Source organism: Zophobas morio, unplaced genomic scaffold (genome assembly GCF_036711695.1).
Source record: "Zophobas morio isolate AGI-343-1 ecotype UQ-CSIRO unplaced genomic scaffold, CSIRO_AGI_Zmor_V1 ptg000025l, whole genome shotgun sequence".
NCBI lineage: Eukaryota > Metazoa > Arthropoda > Insecta > Coleoptera > Tenebrionidae > Zophobas > Zophobas morio.
This window is the reverse complement of record NW_026972130.1, coordinates 901,685-920,699: the sequence shown is the minus strand read 5'-3', so window position 1 is coordinate 920,699 and position 19,015 is coordinate 901,685. Positions and strand designations below refer to the sequence as shown.

General features: G+C 49.2%; 8 protein-coding genes and 2 non-coding genes across 10 annotated transcripts; 5 read left to right on the top strand and 5 right to left on the bottom strand.

Moving 5' to 3' along the window:
• The first annotated feature begins 3,425 nt into the window (after window positions 1–3,425).
• LOC135135895 (histone H4) lies at window positions 3,426–3,737 on the top strand. The gene has a single exon (XM_064065015.1). It carries the CDS (start codon window positions 3,426–3,428, stop codon window positions 3,735–3,737), a length of 312 nt encoding a protein of 103 aa, XP_063921085.1.
• A 595-nt stretch (window positions 3,738–4,332) lies between these two features.
• LOC135135894 (histone H2A) lies at window positions 4,333–4,707 on the bottom strand. The gene has a single exon (XM_064065014.1). It carries the CDS (start codon window positions 4,705–4,707, stop codon window positions 4,333–4,335), a length of 375 nt encoding a protein of 124 aa, XP_063921084.1.
• A 316-nt stretch (window positions 4,708–5,023) lies between these two features.
• Window positions 5,024–5,395, top strand: LOC135135893 (histone H2B). Its single transcript, XM_064065013.1, has one exon. The coding sequence runs from the start codon at window positions 5,024–5,026 to the stop codon at window positions 5,393–5,395; it is 372 nt and encodes a 123-aa protein (XP_063921083.1).
• A 1,115-nt stretch (window positions 5,396–6,510) lies between these two features.
• On the bottom strand, window positions 6,511–6,629 carry LOC135135975 (5S ribosomal RNA). Its single transcript, XR_010281659.1, has one exon. It is a non-coding gene; the product is annotated as a 5S ribosomal RNA (ribosomal RNA).
• A 1,649-nt stretch (window positions 6,630–8,278) lies between these two features.
• On the top strand, window positions 8,279–9,067 carry LOC135135892 (late histone H1-like). The gene has a single exon (XM_064065012.1). The coding sequence runs from the start codon at window positions 8,279–8,281 to the stop codon at window positions 9,065–9,067; it is 789 nt and encodes a 262-aa protein (XP_063921082.1).
• A 430-nt stretch (window positions 9,068–9,497) lies between these two features.
• Window positions 9,498–9,908, bottom strand: LOC135135891 (histone H3). The gene has a single exon (XM_064065011.1). It carries the CDS (start codon window positions 9,906–9,908, stop codon window positions 9,498–9,500), a length of 411 nt encoding a protein of 136 aa, XP_063921081.1.
• A 291-nt stretch (window positions 9,909–10,199) lies between these two features.
• On the top strand, window positions 10,200–10,511 carry LOC135135890 (histone H4). The gene has a single exon (XM_064065010.1). It carries the CDS (start codon window positions 10,200–10,202, stop codon window positions 10,509–10,511), a length of 312 nt encoding a protein of 103 aa, XP_063921080.1.
• A 595-nt stretch (window positions 10,512–11,106) lies between these two features.
• Window positions 11,107–11,481, bottom strand: LOC135135889 (histone H2A). The gene has a single exon (XM_064065009.1). It carries the CDS (start codon window positions 11,479–11,481, stop codon window positions 11,107–11,109), a length of 375 nt encoding a protein of 124 aa, XP_063921079.1.
• Window positions 11,482–16,856: 5,375 nt separating this feature from the next.
• On the top strand, window positions 16,857–17,228 carry LOC135135888 (histone H2B). Its single transcript, XM_064065008.1, has one exon. It carries the CDS (start codon window positions 16,857–16,859, stop codon window positions 17,226–17,228), a length of 372 nt encoding a protein of 123 aa, XP_063921078.1.
• A 1,115-nt stretch (window positions 17,229–18,343) lies between these two features.
• On the bottom strand, window positions 18,344–18,462 carry LOC135135974 (5S ribosomal RNA). The gene has a single exon (XR_010281658.1). It is a non-coding gene; the product is annotated as a 5S ribosomal RNA (ribosomal RNA).
• Window positions 18,463–19,015: the final 553 nt, after the last annotated feature.

The window sequence follows — 19,015 nt, the reverse complement described above, 5'->3', positions numbered from 1 at the left end:
GGATGAAGGCGGGGTTTAGTTGGAGGGATATCAGCTTGTGGATTAAGCCGTCGTGCCAGACCTTGTCAAAGGCACGTTCAATGTCTAGGAAGACTGCGGCTGTGCACTCTTTGAGATTCGAGTGTCTGGTGGAGTCAGTGTGAAGTTCCATTAGGGGATTTATTGTGGAGCGTTGGGATCTGAACCCAAACTGCTGGTCGGGGAGGAGTCTGTGGGACTCGAGAAGTGGAGCTAGTCGGGACGCAAGGATTTTTTCGAAAATTTTGCCCATGACATTGAGAAGGGAAATTGGGCGATATGATAGTGGATCATGTGGGTCCTTGCCGGGTTTTGGTATCATGATAGTGGAGGCTGATTTCCATGCTTTTGGGAAGTATGAGGATGCGAGGCAGTTGTTGATAATGGTTGTGAGAGCTTGGATTGCGGGTTCGGGAAGGTTTTTCAGGAGGATGGGTTTTATTTCGTCGGGGCCGGGGGCTTTGGAATTTTTTAGTCGCTTGATGTGCGACAGGACTTCGTCGGGGGAGGTTTCATTGCTGAGGTCGTCGTCGGGTAGTACGGGTAAGTTAGGTGGGTTTTCGCGGAAATTGTGTACTTCTTGGGAGATTTTTTGGAAGAATTTTTGGTTGAAGTTGGGGTTTTGTGGGGTTGTGTGGATTGACTGAAGTGTTTCCGCGAATAGGTTGGCTTGGTCTTGGGGGGAGGTTAGGAATGTACCGTTGTGTTTAAGATAGTGTGTTTTTTGTGTTTTTTGTCCGGTTATTGCTTTGAACGTGTTCCAGTACTGTTTTCCGTCTCTGTAGTCTAATTTCGCGCACGCATTAGACCATTGTTCCTCGCGGTACTGGTTAATGTCGCGTCTGATTTGGGCGTTAAGGCGGTTGAAGTGTGTTTTAATGAATGGGTCTCGGGTTCTGACAAATGTTCGAAAGAGTTTGCGTTTGAGTTTTATTAGTTTTAGGATTCTCTGAGGGAGCGGGCGTTTGTGTTTGGTGATGTGTTTTATTTGTATTGACGTGTGTTTTGCTGTCGAAATTGTGTCGGTTAGAAGTGAGACTTGGTGGTCGATTATTTCCGGATCGCGGGTTGGATTAAATTGTGGGAGATTTTGTGTGATGAAGTTTTTGAATTTTTGCCAATCGGCGTGTTTATAGTCGAAAATAGGTACATAGGTCGGGGGTGGAGGGGGAGCAGGTTGGAGGATTTGTGTTATTAGTGGTTGGTGGGGTGAGGTAGCCGTTGTGCCGATGGTGCAGGTGGGGTTGATTAGGGGAATTAGAGATTCGGTGATGAGAATGTGGTCGATAATAGAAGAGCCACGGTGGTTTATGAAAGTGGGCTGGCGATTAATTGTGCGGTAGATGGGGAGATTGAGGAGATTGTTGGTCAGTGTGATGCCGTTCCTATTGGAATAGTGGTCGCCGAAGTCTTTGTGTCTTGCATTGAAGTCACCGAGAAGGATGGCGTTTGGAAGATTGGAGAAGTATTGGAGCAGCGGAATTGACAGGTTTTCAGACGGGGGATTGTAGTAGGAGATGATGGTTATTGACAAGTTGTTGATTAATACGTTTGCGGCTGTGGCTTCGAGGTTTGCGAGATTATCCGGTAGAATATGTGGGGTGGAAGGAATTTTGGATAAGATTAGTAGTGCTGTACCTCGAGCATTCTGCATGGTGGAGGGGCGATAATAGGTGGTGAAATTGTTTATTTTTATTTGGCGGGATGTTTTGGTTTCCGACAGGGCTAGGATTTGAATTTTGTCGGTTTCGATGAAATTTTTTAGGGCATGATATTTTCGATTTATACCGTCGATGTTTAGGGCGGAAATGTTGATGTGGGGATGATTAGGGGGGTCCTGCATGGCACTGGGCATTAGGTGGGGGGGAGGGGTTGTGGCGGCGCGCTGACTGGGGTCGTCAGCGCGCCGCGGAACGTTTGTTTGGTCGAAGCTATTCATTGAATGTGAAGTGAAGCCTGTTGCCAGATGGGTTAATGGTGGTTCGCAGATTCAGGAATGACGAGGATGTCTTTTCGATGGTTTTTTGGATTTGTTGGCGTTGGAGTGGGAATAGGTCCATCAGGACGAGAGTTAGGTAGGCTACCAATTGCCTGGGGTGGGTTATGCTTGGATCAGCGGAGGAGACTTCTTCTGGAGATTCGGTGGGGTCGGCGAAATTTGCCGGGGGATCGATGATGTGCATGGGCACGATGGGGGTGTCTTCGGAGATGGCGAAGTCCTTATAATTGGGGCACTTCAGGGACCACGCTGGGTGGTTACCCTTGCAGAATGGGCATTGGGGGTCGGTGGAAGGGCATTTGCCGGGGGCGTGGGTGTTGGGGCATGTGGGGCAGATTGGACGGTTGGGGCAGCTGGTGTTTTCGTGCCCTCGCTGAAAACAGCGAGAGCATTGGACTGGGGTTGGAGCGGAGGTGTGCGAGCGTTCGCACTCGTGGTGGCGGCCGAAGAGGGTTATTCCCTGGCTGAGGAGGGTGTCGATTGTGATTGTATCAGAGGAGGTGACTCTGATAAGAGTTGTGAACTTATTTGTTTTCATGGATTTGATGCGCCAGATTTGGCGGAAGTTCAGGTTGAGCCTCTGGAGCTCGGAGCTGACGTCGTTTTCGTTGGTTCCGAGGTCAACGGAGCGGATTACTATGGAGAAGACTGTGGGTTTTCTTTCGGAGGGGGGGCGGGGCATTCGAGGTTGGTTGAGCGGAATTAGCTCGATGTTGTTCGCATTTACTGCGGTTTTGAGTTGTTGAGCCAGGTTTGATGGTGGTTGCTCATTCAGGATTAGGAGAGCGGTTCGGTTTGGGTTGACGATTAACGTCTGGATCTTTTTCACGTTTAGCTGAACAACTAAAAGCGAATAGAAAGCTTTTTGAGTGGCGAAGTTTTGGGGGATGTTTTTTAAATGGAATTTGAATTTCTGGAGTTGAGACGACTCGGAGGCGGAGGAGGAGGCGGCGGAGCGGGCGGCGGAGGAGGCAGCGGAAGTGGAGGTGTGAGTCATGGTTGACTCTGTTGGGGTTGGTGAATTTCGTGCGGGAGAATTTGATAAATCTGGATTTGACTCACCGTTTGATGATGTGTCCTGGGTCCTGGGCTGGTTTTCTTTCGGCTTCTTCTTGGTCGATGTGTTCGTCGCAGACGAGCTGGGACGGCGTGATCGGAGCGTTCGGTCCGACATGTTGCCGGGTCGATGCGTAGATCGAGAATGGCCGACGGGCTCGCGGCGAACCTTATATAACGTTCACCGCTACAAAGTCGCTCTCTGCGCGTGTCTATTGGTCGAGCGGGACCAGAAATGGGCGTAGCTCGGAAACGTTATAAAACGACGCCGAATTTCGTAATTTTCGCAGTTCCCTTACGAACACCGTTCTGAATCCACGTCGCTCGCAAGCTTCTTCGAAGATATTCCAAGATGACCGGTAGAGGAAAAGGAGGCAAAGGCTTGGGAAAAGGTGGCGCGAAACGTCATCGCAAAGTCCTGCGCGACAACATCCAGGGCATAACGAAACCGGCCATCAGAAGATTGGCCCGTCGCGGCGGTGTGAAACGTATCTCCGGGTTGATCTACGAAGAAACCAGAGGCGTCCTCAAGGTGTTCCTCGAGAACGTGATCCGTGACGCCGTCACCTACACCGAACACGCCAAACGTAAGACCGTCACCGCCATGGACGTCGTCTACGCTTTGAAACGTCAAGGACGCACCCTCTACGGTTTCGGCGGTTAATTTTTTGCAATAGCAAGAAATTTAATCGTCGCTGATTTTGATTCTTTGACTTTTCCGTATATACGCCACGACAACAAACGAGATCGGAGAAAAAAAAAAAAACGGTTCTTTTCAGAACCACAAAATTTTTCTAACGAATAAAAAATTTCGCTTACTATATGTCGAGAATAAATAATGAATGAATGAATGAATGAATGAATGAATGGTTGGTTGTGTTGGTTTTTTTTAAAGAAATAATAATGACGATATAAAATGGAAAAAGGAAAAAAATTAAATTAAAATCACGTATTTTTAAACGTTTGCAGTAAAATTCACGAGAAGTGACAGAGAGAAAGCTTAAAAATGAACGAACAATAAGAAAAAAATTAACGTTTTCGAATCGAAAAACGATATCGTGTCATATAAAGTACTTTTCTTTCTTTCTATTATTTTTTTTTGTTTGTTTTCCATTAAGATAAGTTTGCGAGCATTTAATCGTTTGAAAAAAATTAGTGGCCCTGAGAAGGGCCGATGATGTGGGTTGTTGTTTTTCTTTTTTTTTCTCGGTAAAGCGGTCGTCCGTCCGGTCCGTTTCTTTAAAAAAAATGAAAAGAGTTTAAGGCTTCTTTTCGGTCTTCTTGGGCAAGAGGACCGCCTGGATGTTGGGCAGAACGCCGCCTTGGGCGATCGTCACTCCGGAAAGGAGCTTGTTCAACTCTTCGTCGTTCCTGATCGCCAACTGCAAATGTCTGGGAATGATCCTGGTCTTCTTGTTGTCTCTGGCGGCGTTTCCTGCCAACTCGAGAACTTCGGCGGCCAGATATTCCATGACGGCGGCGAGGTAGACGGGAGCTCCGGCACCGACGCGTTCGGCGTAGTTTCCTTTACGGAGGAGACGATGGATCCTGCCGACGGGGAACTGAAGACCGGCACGGCTCGAACGGGACTTCGCCTTTCCCTTGACTTTTCCTCCCTTTCCACGTCCTGACATTTTCTTTAATTTTCTTGCGAAAAACGAAATATAAACAAGAAGAGCGAGCGACGAGCGGCGACGACACACGTAATCGACTGCTGCGTTATTCGGTTATGTATCGGACCGGCGGTCGCGGCTTAGGCTTTATACCCTCCGTGCGGTCGGTTCAGTTCGGCGCATAGGAAGGCTAGGACGAATGGGCGTGGCCTGAGTCGGTAGACGGTCCGTTATAAAAGTAGTCGCACGCGGGGTGATATTTTTATTCGTTCGTCGAGAACCGAGCGTAGCGTTGCGTTCTGTTCTGTTCTGTTAAACTCTTATCGAATATTCGAAGATGCCACCCAAGACTAGCGGTAAAGCCGCCAAGAAGGCCGGAAAGGCCCAAAAGAACATTTCGAAGAGCGACAAGAAGAAGAAGCGCAGGAGGAAGGAGAGCTACGCTATCTACATCTACAAGGTGTTGAAACAAGTACATCCCGACACCGGTATCTCGAGCAAGGCGATGTCCATCATGAACAGTTTCGTGAACGACATCTTCGAACGTATCGCCGCCGAAGCTTCCCGCCTCGCCCACTACAACAAACGTTCGACCATCACCAGCAGGGAGATTCAGACCGCCGTACGTCTCCTCTTGCCCGGTGAATTGGCCAAGCACGCCGTCTCCGAAGGTACCAAAGCCGTCACCAAGTACACCAGCTCCAAGTAGAATGATTTTGTTATCATTTCTGTCGTCGTCCGTCGTCCATCTTTCCGGAAAAAAAAAAAAAACAACAACAACAACAAACAAATCGGTTCTTTTCAGAACCACAAATCGCATTCCTTACAAATAAGAGATTAACGAACCTCGAGAATGTTTCTTTCCCCTTTATTATTATTCGATTATTAAATGAACGAATAAAATGATACTTTTCGTTTCGGGGTGTGCGATGTTTAAATTCCGTCCGCGTCGTACGTACGTACGATCGATTTCGGTTAGAGGTTTTCGAAATGAAACTATGTTAAAAAACAGCGATATATTTTTATCGATCGATTTTTATACGATATGTAAATAAGTCAGGTCACGGGAACGTACTTGTTTTTTTTTTCTTTCTTTTTTTCCCCCCGCCGCAAGAAGGAATTTATATTATTTATTTCTTCATAACGAAGCGCTGTGCTCTCTACGATCGATTTTATCAGGAAATCATAAGATCGAGAAGAAAACGGTCGCGTTTTTTATCATTATTTTAATACTAGAATTACGAAACTGATGCAAATCTATACTGGCCGTCTGTTCGAGGAACTCGCGTACGATAAATAACGCATGTTCCTAACAAAACGGCCGTTTTTTTGCATTTTCACGATCGAGCGTGAATAAATTTCAAATTAAAAGATATTTAATCATCGATTCGTTTCTTTTCGAGTCTTCCTGAATGATTCTGATCTCGTTGTCCATGTACGGCGTTCGTTTATAAGTTCTCGTCGTGCTTTAAATTTTATTTTATCGTCGCAGACATAAATATCCATTATTTTATAAACCTAGTAGAGTGTCGTTACGCGACACCTCGATCTGATCTGGACTTGTAAATTTTTTTTTGGACTTAAAAAAAAAAAAAAAAAAAAAAAAAAGAATAAGGGGGGTGTTCGCGATAGGGCAAAACAAAAACAAAAAATCGGTCGGGAGAAGGGAGCGGAGTGTTTGAAAATTTCGAGTCGAAGGACGCGAGTGGAAAATCTTAGCGACTAACTTAAATTCTAAATTAAAAACTAGCTTAACTTATGACATACTACTTATAATAAACACATCGTTTTTTTACTAAAAACTAAAGTTTAACAAAAAGAAGAAGACAACGGCACGCGGTGTTCCCAAGCGGTCACCCATCCAAGTACTGACCGCGCCCGACGTTGCTTAACTTCGGTGATCGGACGAGAACCGGTGCTATCAACGTGGTATGGCCGTTGCCTGATGATAAGGGTAAAAAATCAGTAGAAATGGATCCGAGAAGTCGAAACGTCGAAGCAAAAGTGCCAAGATCCGACGAACGAACATCGAAGATCGAGGAGCGCAGCACAGCGCAGCGGTCTGCAACACAAAATACCAAACAAACAAACAAGCACATCACGCACGTACAACTAACAGACGAATGCCACCGACAGGATAGGGAAAGGACGACAAGACCGACAAAGAGACGAACCAGGCACATAAGGCACAATCACGGCGGACGTAGGTAAAAACAAACCATAAACCATCTTCGTCCGCCGGATTAATTACCCCTACCGCCACCTGGCCACCTGTGTGTGAATGTAATCGTAAATATACGTAAAAAACAAGTCCTGGACAACATATATATAAATATAACCCAAAAAGCAGCATTTGCAATATTTTACAAACAACCGCCGTCATAAATTCGCCGTATCTCGATGGTTCGAATGCTTTGAAAAACACTTGCCTTGATAATATAATAGTGTAAGTGAATTGAATTAAAAAATAATAGTTGAAAGATGTTAAAATAGTTCGAAGTTCGTTCGTCTGTAAACAATAATAGATTAAATAAACTCCATAGAATGTACAGTCTTTCAGATCTTCGAAAGAAGAAGGAAAAAAAAAAAAGAAAATAAAACTATGAAAAGCGGCCACAGGAAAGACAGAAAACGTATCGTACGTGAATCGAAGAAAGAATTTTCGTTCGCCGTCGGTGCGGTGCTGCGGGTTTCCGCGCTCGGTCCCGGCTCGAAAACGACACTCGAAACGAAGAAACTTTTGGAAAAATCCGCAAGGAAATTTTCGTCAGACGTGCAATTTCGATCGTCGATCGATCTCGTACGGAAAAAAATAAAAAAAATCCGAATTTCCTCGTCGTTTCGAGGTACGAGGAAACGACGAGACCGAATCATCTCGTCGCGGCTTCGACATGGAAATTTTTAATGTTCCCATCCTCGTACAGAGACGAGACCGCCACCGGAGGACGGCCGAAAGTCCGTTCCGTCGTTTTCGTTCGACGATCTACGTCGAAGGAGCCCCCCGTGCCCCAGGAGATCGTCGAAATCGGAAGAGTCGCTTCGAAGCGGTGACGATTTTGACCGTACCTTGCCTCTTTCGGAGGCGTTTTTTGACGAGAAAACGTCTTCCGATCGTCCCCGAGGGTGTAAAAAACCGGAAAGCATGGACGGAGGCTCACCTCGTCGAAGCGTCGTCACGGTGGCGGCGACGACGGACGTCGGAGCGTCGACGTCCACCTTCGGTACGTTGTTCGACTTTTGACAAGGTCTTCTTCGAGCGAGCGTCCGGACGGACGCCCTGCCGATTCGCCGATTCCCGCTTCGTCGAAAAATACTCGAATAAACGTCGAGGAAGGTCTGAGGCCGTGTTTCGTCCGTCTAACGACAAGGAGGCGGTGGTGACGGCGAAAAGAGAACGATGTCATCACCCGAAAGTCGAGCGCGAGGCCGCCGATTTCGAGCGAATTCCGTCAAAGTCGCGCGTTTAGTTTACAGTCCGCTTGGTTTACGTCGGGGACACTTAGACGTCGTTTTCGCCACTATTCAAATTCGATCGTGCGACCGATAACCATCGACTTTTTTTAATAACAAAAACAATCAGTTGTTCGGTAAAATGGCAGACGTAGAAAATCAAACAGCTTCCGCCGCGGTGACAGCTTCGGCCGCCGCCTCCTCCGCCGGAACGCCTCACGCCAAGAAGGAAAAGAAAGCGAAGAATCCCAGGAGCAAACCTTCCCATCCGCCGACTTCGGAGATGGTGACCAACGCCATCAAAGGTTTGAAAGAACGCGGCGGATCGTCCCTCCAGGCCATCAAAAAATTCGTCGCCGCCAACTACAAGGTCGACGCCGAAAAAGTTGCTCCGTTCATCAAGAAATACCTGAAAGGCGCCGTCGCTTCCGGTTCCCTCGTCCAGACGAAAGGCAAAGGTGCTTCCGGTTCTTTCAAGTTGGCCTCCACGACCGCCGGCGGTGCCAAAGCCGCCGCCTCCGCCGCCGAAAGGAAGAGGAAATCCGGCGCCGGCAGGACGAAGAAAGCCGCGATAGGCGCGGGAAAACGCGCTTCCGCCGGAGCCGCCGCCGCCGCCGCCGGCGAGAAGGCGGCTTCTAAGGTTTCGAAGAAGACCGCGCCGAAAGCGAAAAAGGCCGCCGCCGAAAAGAAGACCGCTTCCGTGGCCAAAGCGAAGAAGGCCGCCGCCGCCGCTGCCAGCGCCTCCGCCGCAGAGAAGAAGGCCGCCGCCGCCGCTGCCGCCAGAGCGGCGTCGAAGGCGAAATCTCCTTCGAAAGCGAAAAGATCTAACAAGGCCGGACCCACGAAGAAACCGAAAGCTCCGAAACCCAAGTCCACCAAGGCCGTCTCCGCCAAAGCGAAGAAAGCCGCTTCTCCGAAAAGAAAAAAGTGAGCGTTCGAAGAAGATGATGACGACGACGTCGTTGTTGTTGTTTCCCGGCGGTGCTCCGATCGTACATATCGACGAAGGGGCACGCATAAATGGCCCTTTTCAGGGCCACAAATTTTTTTCAAACGAATTAAAATTTTCGCTCGACCATATAAATCGAATAATGAATGAAAGAAAGAAAGAAAGAAAGAAATAAATAAATGATTGATAAGATTGATTTGAATGAATGAATGAATTTGCATGCCTTAATTTAAATTTTTTATCTTTTATTTAAGTTTTCGAACGATTCGATTCTCGAAAAAGTTGCTTAATTTTTTATTCGTTAGGAAAAATATTGAGGTTCTGAAAAGAACCGATTTTTTTGTCTCTTTCGAAAAGAGAACTGACAGTTGAGAGATGACGGTGTGATTGATGGTCGGTCGATTTTTTTTTTTTAAGCTCTTTCTCCGCGAATGCGTCTCGCCAGCTGGATGTCTTTGGGCATGATGGTGACGCGTTTGGCGTGGATGGCGCACAAGTTGGTATCTTCGAAGAGACCGACGAGGTAAGCTTCGCTAGCTTCCTGGAGAGCCATCACGGCGGAACTCTGGAAACGCAAGTCGGTCTTGAAGTCCTGGGCGATCTCCCTGACGAGACGTTGGAAGGGCAGTTTGCGGATCAAAAGTTCGGTGCTCTTCTGATAACGACGGATCTCTCGGAGAGCGACGGTTCCGGGCCTGTAACGATGGGGTTTCTTGACGCCGCCGGTCGCCGGTGCGCTTTTTCTCGCGGCCTTAGTGGCGAGCTGTTTTCTGGGGGCTTTTCCTCCCGTAGATTTACGAGCGGTCTGTTTTGTTCTTGCCATTTCGAAAAAATAAGCGAAAGATTAAAATCGATCGACGAACGAACACGCAGCAGACGGACGTTACGAACACGTTGACTGGAAATAACGGCCGACGGGCTCGCGGCGAACCTTATATAACGTTCACCGCTACAAAGTCGCTCTCTGCGCGTGTCTATTGGTCGAGCGGGACCAGAAATGGGCGTAGCTCGGAAACGTTATAAAACGACGCCGAATTTCGTAATTTTCGCAGTTCCCTTACGAACACCGTTCTGAATCCACGTCGCTCGCAAGCTTCTTCGAAGATATTCCAAGATGACCGGTAGAGGAAAAGGAGGCAAAGGCTTGGGAAAAGGTGGCGCGAAACGTCATCGCAAAGTCCTGCGCGACAACATCCAGGGCATAACGAAACCGGCCATCAGAAGATTGGCCCGTCGCGGCGGTGTGAAACGTATCTCCGGGTTGATCTACGAAGAAACCAGAGGCGTCCTCAAGGTGTTCCTCGAGAACGTGATCCGTGACGCCGTCACCTACACCGAACACGCCAAACGTAAGACCGTCACCGCCATGGACGTCGTCTACGCTTTGAAACGTCAAGGACGCACCCTCTACGGTTTCGGCGGTTAATTTTTTGCAATAGCAAGAAATTTAATCGTCGCTGATTTTGATTCTTTGACTTTTCCGTATATACGCCACGACAACAAACGAGATCGGAGAAAAAAAAAAAAACGGTTCTTTTCAGAACCACAAAATTTTTCTAACGAATAAAAAATTTCGCTTACTATATGTCGAGAATAAATAATGAATGAATGAATGAATGAATGAATGAATGGTTGGTTGTGTTGGTTTTTTTTAAAGAAATAATAATGACGATATAAAATGGAAAAAGGAAAAAAATTAAATTAAAATCACGTATTTTTAAACGTTTGCAGTAAAATTCACGAGAAGTGACAGAGAGAAAGCTTAAAAATGAACGAACAATAAGAAAAAAATTAACGTTTTCGAATCGAAAAACGATATCGTGTCATATAAAGTACTTTTCTTTCTTTCTATTATTTTTTTTTGTTTGTTTTCCATTAAGATAAGTTTGCGAGCATTTAATCGTTTGAAAAAAATTAGTGGCCCTGAGAAGGGCCGATGATGTGGGTTGTTGTTTTTCTTTTTTTTTCTCGGTAAAGCGGTCGTCCGTCCGGTCCGTTTCTTTAAAAAAAATGAAAAGAGTTTAAGGCTTCTTTTCGGTCTTCTTGGGCAAGAGGACCGCCTGGATGTTGGGCAGAACGCCGCCTTGGGCGATCGTCACTCCGGAAAGGAGCTTGTTCAACTCTTCGTCGTTCCTGATCGCCAACTGCAAATGTCTGGGAATGATCCTGGTCTTCTTGTTGTCTCTGGCGGCGTTTCCTGCCAACTCGAGAACTTCGGCGGCCAGATATTCCATGACGGCGGCGAGGTAGACGGGAGCTCCGGCACCGACGCGTTCGGCGTAGTTTCCTTTACGGAGGAGACGATGGATCCTGCCGACGGGGAACTGAAGACCGGCACGGCTCGAACGGGACTTCGCCTTTCCCTTGACTTTTCCTCCCTTTCCACGTCCTGACATTTTCTTTAATTTTCTTGCGAAAAACGAAATATAAACAAGAAGAGCGAGCGACGAGCGGCGACGACACACGTAATCGACTGCTGCGTTATTCGGTTATGTATCGGACCGGCGGTCGCGGCTTAGGCTTTATACCCTCCGTGCGGTCGGTTCAGTTCGGCGCATAGGAAGGCTAGGACGAATGGGCGTGGCCTGAGTCGGTAGACGGTCCGTTATAAAAGTAGTCGCACGCGGGGTGATATTTTTATCGTTCACATCGTCGTGAGTCGTCAGTTGGAGAGGAAGGTTGTCTGTTCCGGTGGTGGGTTTGCTTTTGCATATTTTTTGCTTTTGTGAATCTGCCGTCGTGCTGTGACCCAACGCTCCAGTGAAGTTCACCGAGTTCGCTGCGTTACTGTGCTTTTCAGCGCGCTATCGCTAGCATCCCTTGTGCAACGTTTCGCAACGTTTTCCATCGGCTACGCTGCTTTTTTCAAAGCGATTAGTGGTCGATGTGGCACAAATAATTTCGCAACCACAACACGTCCCAGGCTCTGTCAGTGCCACCATGGCGCAGGCAGGGGCCCCACACGAATCCATGCTGGCCAGGATCTTGGCCATCGTGTCCAGGATGGAGGCTGCCCAGAAGAAGCATGCCAAGAGAATTGCGAGGATCGAGAGGGTCGTAGAGGAGTTCTACAGCCCCCCACCGACCTCCACAGAAGAAGAAGAAGAAGACTCCGATGTGGAAGTAGCCATGGAGGTCACGTCCGCAGAGGCCCCCCTGGAGTCCCCTTTCGAGGAAGTCCCCCCCGGCAGAGCTGGCGCAAAGAGGCCAGCCACCCCCACCCCCCAGCCAGTCTTCACGACTGGCAATATGTTCTCCGCCCTTAGCGGCGAGGAGCAAGCCCCCACGCCTTCCACTTCGGCCAAAAAGCCGAAAATTGCGTCTCCGCCCCCGACCGTGATGCCCAAGCCACCAGCCAAGCCCGCGGCCACGGAGAAGCCAGCCCCATCTGCTGCTGGCAAGAAGCAGCAGAAAAATGCCAAGCCCCAGACAGCCCCCCATGCTGCCAAGCAGCAAAAGAAGCCCCAGCCCCAGCCCCCGGCAGGCCCAAGCCGGGACACCGCCAGGGCCAAGCCCGCCACCACCGCCGAGACCACCCCGGTCGTCGACGAGACCCCCGCCGAGCCCCGGCCCGAGCCCCAGGAGGAGACCATGGAGACGGAGGTCCCCGTGGTGACACCACGTCCCCCAACCACCCCGAAAAGCAGGATTCCGCCCATAATCCTGCGGGACGGCCAGAGATGGTCAGAAGTTTCGCGTCGGATGACGGATAACTCCATCCGGTATTCGAAGGCGAAATCCACCCCGGAAGGGGTGCGCATTCAGCCGGTCGAGGTGAGCGACTTCAGAAGCCTGGTAAGACTTCTGGACAACATGAAGGTGCAGTATCACACCTTCACGCTCCCGGAGGAGAAAACTCTCCGCGTAGTCATCCGCGGCATCGCCGTAGGAGTTGCCAGCCAGGAGGTGTTGGAAGACCTGGAGTCTCTGGGTCTCCAACCAATTCAGGTCAGTCGGATGAGCCGAAACGACCGCCCGATGCCCCTCGTCCTCGCCGAGATGCCTATGGCCAAGAAGGCCGAAGTTTTCGAGGTGAAGACACTTTGCGGCCTCTCCGTCAAGGTGGAGAAGCCCCATAAGAGGAAGGATGCTGCCCAGTGCCACCGCTGCCAGCGGTTCCACCACTCCCAGCGGAACTGCAGGGCCGAACACCGTTGCGTCAAGTGCGGCGCCGATCACCAGACCAGCGACTGCGAGAAGCAACGCAGGCAGCCCGCGAAATGCGCGAATTGTAGCGGGCCACACCCGGCCAGCTACAAGGGGTGTCCCAAGTTCCCCAAATCGCAGCAACAGAAGGCTTCCAAGAAGCCTCCCACATCGTCCAAGACGACCGCCCCCAGGACCGCCGCCCCCAAACGCGGTGCCCTCCCCAAGGCCACCCCAAAACCCAAACCCGCTCCCGTTCCCAAGAAGGTCGCCCTCACGGCTCGCCAACAGGCCGACCTGCAGCTCCAGAAGACCCAACTGATGACCGCCATCGCCGCCGCCAAGGACTCGCAGTCCATGGCGGAGAAAATGGCGGCATTCCTTCCCCTCCTTTTTAAAAATTAGATGGGTAGTACGCCACTAATTGTAAATTCATTACAGATCGCCTTCTGGAATGCCAATGGACTCCGGAGCGGGCGTTATGAACTCGAAGAGTTCATGGAAGACCACCAGCTCGATGCCATCCTCGTCAACGAGACGAACCTCCTGTGGGACTCCCGAGATCCCAAGATGCCGGGTTACACCTTGCACCGAACGGAACGACGGGACGGAAACGGGAGAGGAACGGCCATCTACGTAAGAAAAGAGATTAAACACTCTTCTTCTTACGTCCCCGATCTCCGACAACTAGAAGCGACGGCGGTAACCGTTGTGACTGCGAGAGGGCCTCTGCGCCTAATCGCTTGTTACAACAACTCCAACACGCTCCAGGTTGAAGACATCGCTGACCTCGTCGCAGGCGAAGAGGCCACCATCGCAGCTGGCGATTTCAACGCCAAGCATTCGGACTGGCACAGCCGCCAGAACAACGCGAACGGAAGGCGTCTCCTAACCTTCCTCCATAACACCGCGGAAGTAGACGTCATCTCCACCGAGGAACCGACGTTCTACCACCGAGCCCGACCAGATGCACCAGGTGATGTCTTGGACATTGCCCTCGTCAAGAATCTCCGACACGAAGTGGACGTCAACGTCGTCGACGAGCTCCACTCCGACCACCTCCCGGTGATTATGCGCATCGGGAACGAACCCAACGATCCCGCGGCCAACATAATCACGACCACGGACTGGACGAAATTCGCCGAACATATCAAGGGCAACTTTGGTGAGTTTGTAACGAATTTCCAGGACAGCGAGCAAGTCGAAAGAGCAACCCTGGACTACGAAAATCGTATCCGAGCCTCCATCGACGCGACCTCAATTCGACGCCCTGTGCGGCCATTCAAACGGCCCGCGATACCACAGCGTATCGCGAATCTCATCAGGGAAAAGAACAGAGCCAGACGAACAGCACGACGAACTGGAGAACAGGACGACCGGACTGCAGCGAACCGCCTCCAATGGGAAGTCCGGCGAGCACTGCTCAATCTTAGGAACGAGCAGTGGGAACAACGACTAGAATCCCTGAACACCGTGGACGGATCGACCTGGAAAATGGCCAATGCGCTGAGAAGCGACAAGCGGCCACTTCCACCGATCCACAGCGCGAACAACGGCATCGTCTTCACAGAAGAGGACAAAGCCGCCGCCTTCGCTCACAGTCTGGAGAACCAATGCCAGACGAACATCGACCCTGATGCAGATGACGAGCACCTGGACCTCGTCGAGGAAACCGTCGAAGAAATTCGAATGGCAGAACCCGACGAAGACGACCAGATCCGCGAAGTCCATCCCGACGAAATCCGCGAAATCATCCGACTCCTCAAACCCAGGAAAGCCCCAGGCCCAGATGGCATCCCGAACAAAGCATTGAAGAACCTCTCCGACGAAGCCATCGTCGCACTAGCAGGTATAATTAATGCAATGTTTAAATTCCGTCTTTTTCCAGCTAGGTGGAAAGAAGCCCACGTCATTTTCATCCCGAAACCGGGGAAAAATCACATTTTCCCGGAAAATCATCGACCCATCAGTCTCCTATCGTCCGTGGGGAAGATCGCTGAACGTGTGATTCGGAAACGGCTAGCTGAGTTCGTCAACGAACGAGGCGTAGTCCCCGATGAACAGTTCGGTTTTCGCCCCCAACACTCAACCTCCGAACAACTCCTCCGAGTAGTCGAATTCGCCGCAAAATCAATTGAATGGAAACAATTGACTGGCGCGGTGTTCCTCGACGTTGCGAAGGCTTTCGACACCGTCTGGCATGATGGACTTGTTTACAAGCTTCACCAAGCAGGCGTGCCGTTGGCGATGGTGCAGCTCATCCAATCTTTCCTGGATTCCCGCACGTTTAAAGCACGCATTGGGCACGCTTTATCTGCGGAGCATCCAATTAGCGCAGGAGTCCCCCAGGGCTCGGCGCTTTCCCCGCTCCTGTACGCGGTTTTCACCGCGGACATACCCAAACTCCCCCGAACTAGCCTTGCGATCTACGCGGACGACACGGCTATCCTTACGCGCTCCAAAATGCCGCACCTCGTAACCTCCTACTTACAGGAGGCCGTGGATGCGCTGGAGGAGTGGTGCAAACGATGGCTCATTACAGTCAATCCAGAAAAGAGCACTGCGCTTCTTATCTCGAAAAGACGTATTGGGCCTGAAGGAAACGTCACGATGTTTAACCGGGTCATCCCTTGGCGGAGCCAAGCAAAATACCTAGGTGTCATCGTCGACAAACGGCTGTCCTTTATCCCTCATATTGACTACATCGTGGCCAATACGAACAAGATAAAGGGTTCGTTGTCTGCGCTGATCGGAAGGCGCAGTAAGGTGTCGATCAGGAACAAGTTGTTGCTGTATCGCGCCATCATCCGCCCCACCATGTCCTATGCTTCAGTGGCCTGGAGCTATGAACCCTCCAAAACCCAGTTCCACCGTCTGGAAGTCATCCAGACGAAAATTCTCCGACAGGTTTTCAAAGCCCCATGGTTCGTCAGAAACGCCCAACTGCTCCGAGAGGCCAACCTCCCGCCGCTGAAGGAGTTCCTGCACGAAGTCGCCCTCCGAGCCTTCAGGAAAGCTGAAGAGCACCCCAACCCCCTGGTGCGAGAAGCCGTCGACTACGAGTTCGACGAGGAAGCCCCCCCCAGTCGCAAGCGGCCCCGTAGGGCGCTGCTTGAAGACCGAATCGGCAAGTAACACCACCTGCCGTCTCCACCGACCGGCCTTTCCCGGCCTTCCCAACTTCCCGACCGCATCGCCTCCAAGGTGTTGCACATCTAACGCCAGCGCATAGCGCATTTTTCTGTTTCAGATCTCTCCACCGGCCGCAGGACCGCGAGGAAGAGCCGACGATGGGGGCCAACTCCTAGGCAATCAATAGCTCAACCGAGCTCGGTAGCGCAGCTCCCGCTGTGTCTACCGGGATGCGCGTTGTGGGTGTAAGGGACAATGTCCTGGTACCCGAGCAGAAGAAGGAGGGGTTTTAGGGCGGTAACCATTCCCCCAGTACCACCGTAGGCCGCAGAAGAGGCCAAGAACCATTACGGTGGTCTGCGTAGACATTTCCCCTCCACCAAAAAAAAAAAAAAAAAAAAAAAAAAAAGTGATATTTTTATTCGTTCGTCGAGAACCGAGCGTAGCGTTGCGTTCTGTTCTGTTCTGTTAAACTCTTATCGAATATTCGAAGATGCCACCCAAGACTAGCGGTAAAGCCGCCAAGAAGGCCGGAAAGGCCCAAAAGAACATTTCGAAGAGCGACAAGAAGAAGAAGCGCAGGAGGAAGGAGAGCTACGCTATCTACATCTACAAGGTGTTGAAACAAGTACATCCCGACACCGGTATCTCGAGCAAGGCGATGTCCATCATGAACAGTTTCGTGAACGACATCTTCGAACGTATCGCCGCCGAAGCTTCCCGCCTCGCCCACTACAACAAACGTTCGACCATCACCAGCAGGGAGATTCAGACCGCCGTACGTCTCCTCTTGCCCGGTGAATTGGCCAAGCACGCCGTCTCCGAAGGTACCAAAGCCGTCACCAAGTACACCAGCTCCAAGTAGAATGATTTTGTTATCATTTCTGTCGTCGTCCGTCGTCCATCTTTCCGGAAAAAAAAAAAAAACAACAACAACAACAAACAAATCGGTTCTTTTCAGAACCACAAATCGCATTCCTTACAAATAAGAGATTAACGAACCTCGAGAATGTTTCTTTCCCCTTTATTATTATTCGATTATTAAATGAACGAATAAAATGATACTTTTCGTTTCGGGGTGTGCGATGTTTAAATTCCGTCCGCGTCGTACGTACGTACGATCGATTTCGGTTAGAGGTTTTCGAAATGAAACTATGTTAAAAAACAGCGATATATTTTTATCGATCGATTTTTATACGATATGTAAATAAGTCAGGTCACGGGAACGTACTTGTTTTTTTTTTCTTTCTTTTTTTCCCCCCGCCGCAAGAAGGAATTTATATTATTTATTTCTTCATAACGAAGCGCTGTGCTCTCTACGATCGATTTTATCAGGAAATCATAAGATCGAGAAGAAAACGGTCGCGTTTTTTATCATTATTTTAATACTAGAATTACGAAACTGATGCAAATCTATACTGGCCGTCTGTTCGAGGAACTCGCGTACGATAAATAACGCATGTTCCTAACAAAACGGCCGTTTTTTTGCATTTTCACGATCGAGCGTGAATAAATTTCAAATTAAAAGATATTTAATCATCGATTCGTTTCTTTTCGAGTCTTCCTGAATGATTCTGATCTCGTTGTCCATGTACGGCGTTCGTTTATAAGTTCTCGTCGTGCTTTAAATTTTATTTTATCGTCGCAGACATAAATATCCATTATTTTATAAACCTAGTAGAGTGTCGTTACGCGACACCTCGATCTGATCTGGACTTGTAAATTTTTTTTTGGACTTAAAAAAAAAAAAAAAAAAAAAAAAAAGAATAAGGGGGGTGTTCGCGATAGGGCAAAACAAAAACAAAAAATCGGTCGGGAGAAGGGAGCGGAGTGTTTGAAAATTTCGAGTCGAAGGACGCGAGTGGAAAATCTTAGCGACTAACTTAAATTCTAAATTAAAAACTAGCTTAACTTATGACATACTACTTATAATAAACACATCGTTTTTTTACTAAAAACTAAAGTTTAACAAAAAGAAGAAGACAACGGCACGCGGTGTTCCCAAGCGGTCACCCATCCAAGTACTGACCGCGCCCGACGTTGCTTAACTTCGGTGATCGGACGAGAACCGGTGCTATCAACGTGGTATGGCCGTTGCCTGATGATAAGGGTAAAAAATCAGTAGAAATGGATCCGAGAAGTCGAAACGTCGAAGCAAAAGTGCCAAGATCCGACGAACGAACATCGAAGATCGAGGAGCGCAGCACAGCGCAGCGGTCTGCAACACAAAATACCAAACAAACAAACAAGCACATCACGCACGTACAACTAACAGACGAATGCCACCGACAGGATAGGGAAAGGACGACAAGACCGACAAAGAGACGAACCAGGCACATAAGGCACAATCACGGCGGACGTAGGTAAAAACAAACCATAAACCATCTTCGTCCGCCGGATTAATTACCCCTACCGCCACCTGGCCACCTGTGTGTGAATGTAATCGTAAATATACGTAAAAAACAAGTCCTGGACAACATATATATAAATATAACCCAAAAAGCAGCATTTGCAATATTTTACAAACAACCGCCGTCATAAATTCGCCGTATCTCGATGGTTCGAATGCTTTGAAAAACACTTGCCTTGATAATATAATAGTGTAAGTGAATTGAATTAAAAAATAATAGTTGAAAGATGTTAAAATAGTTC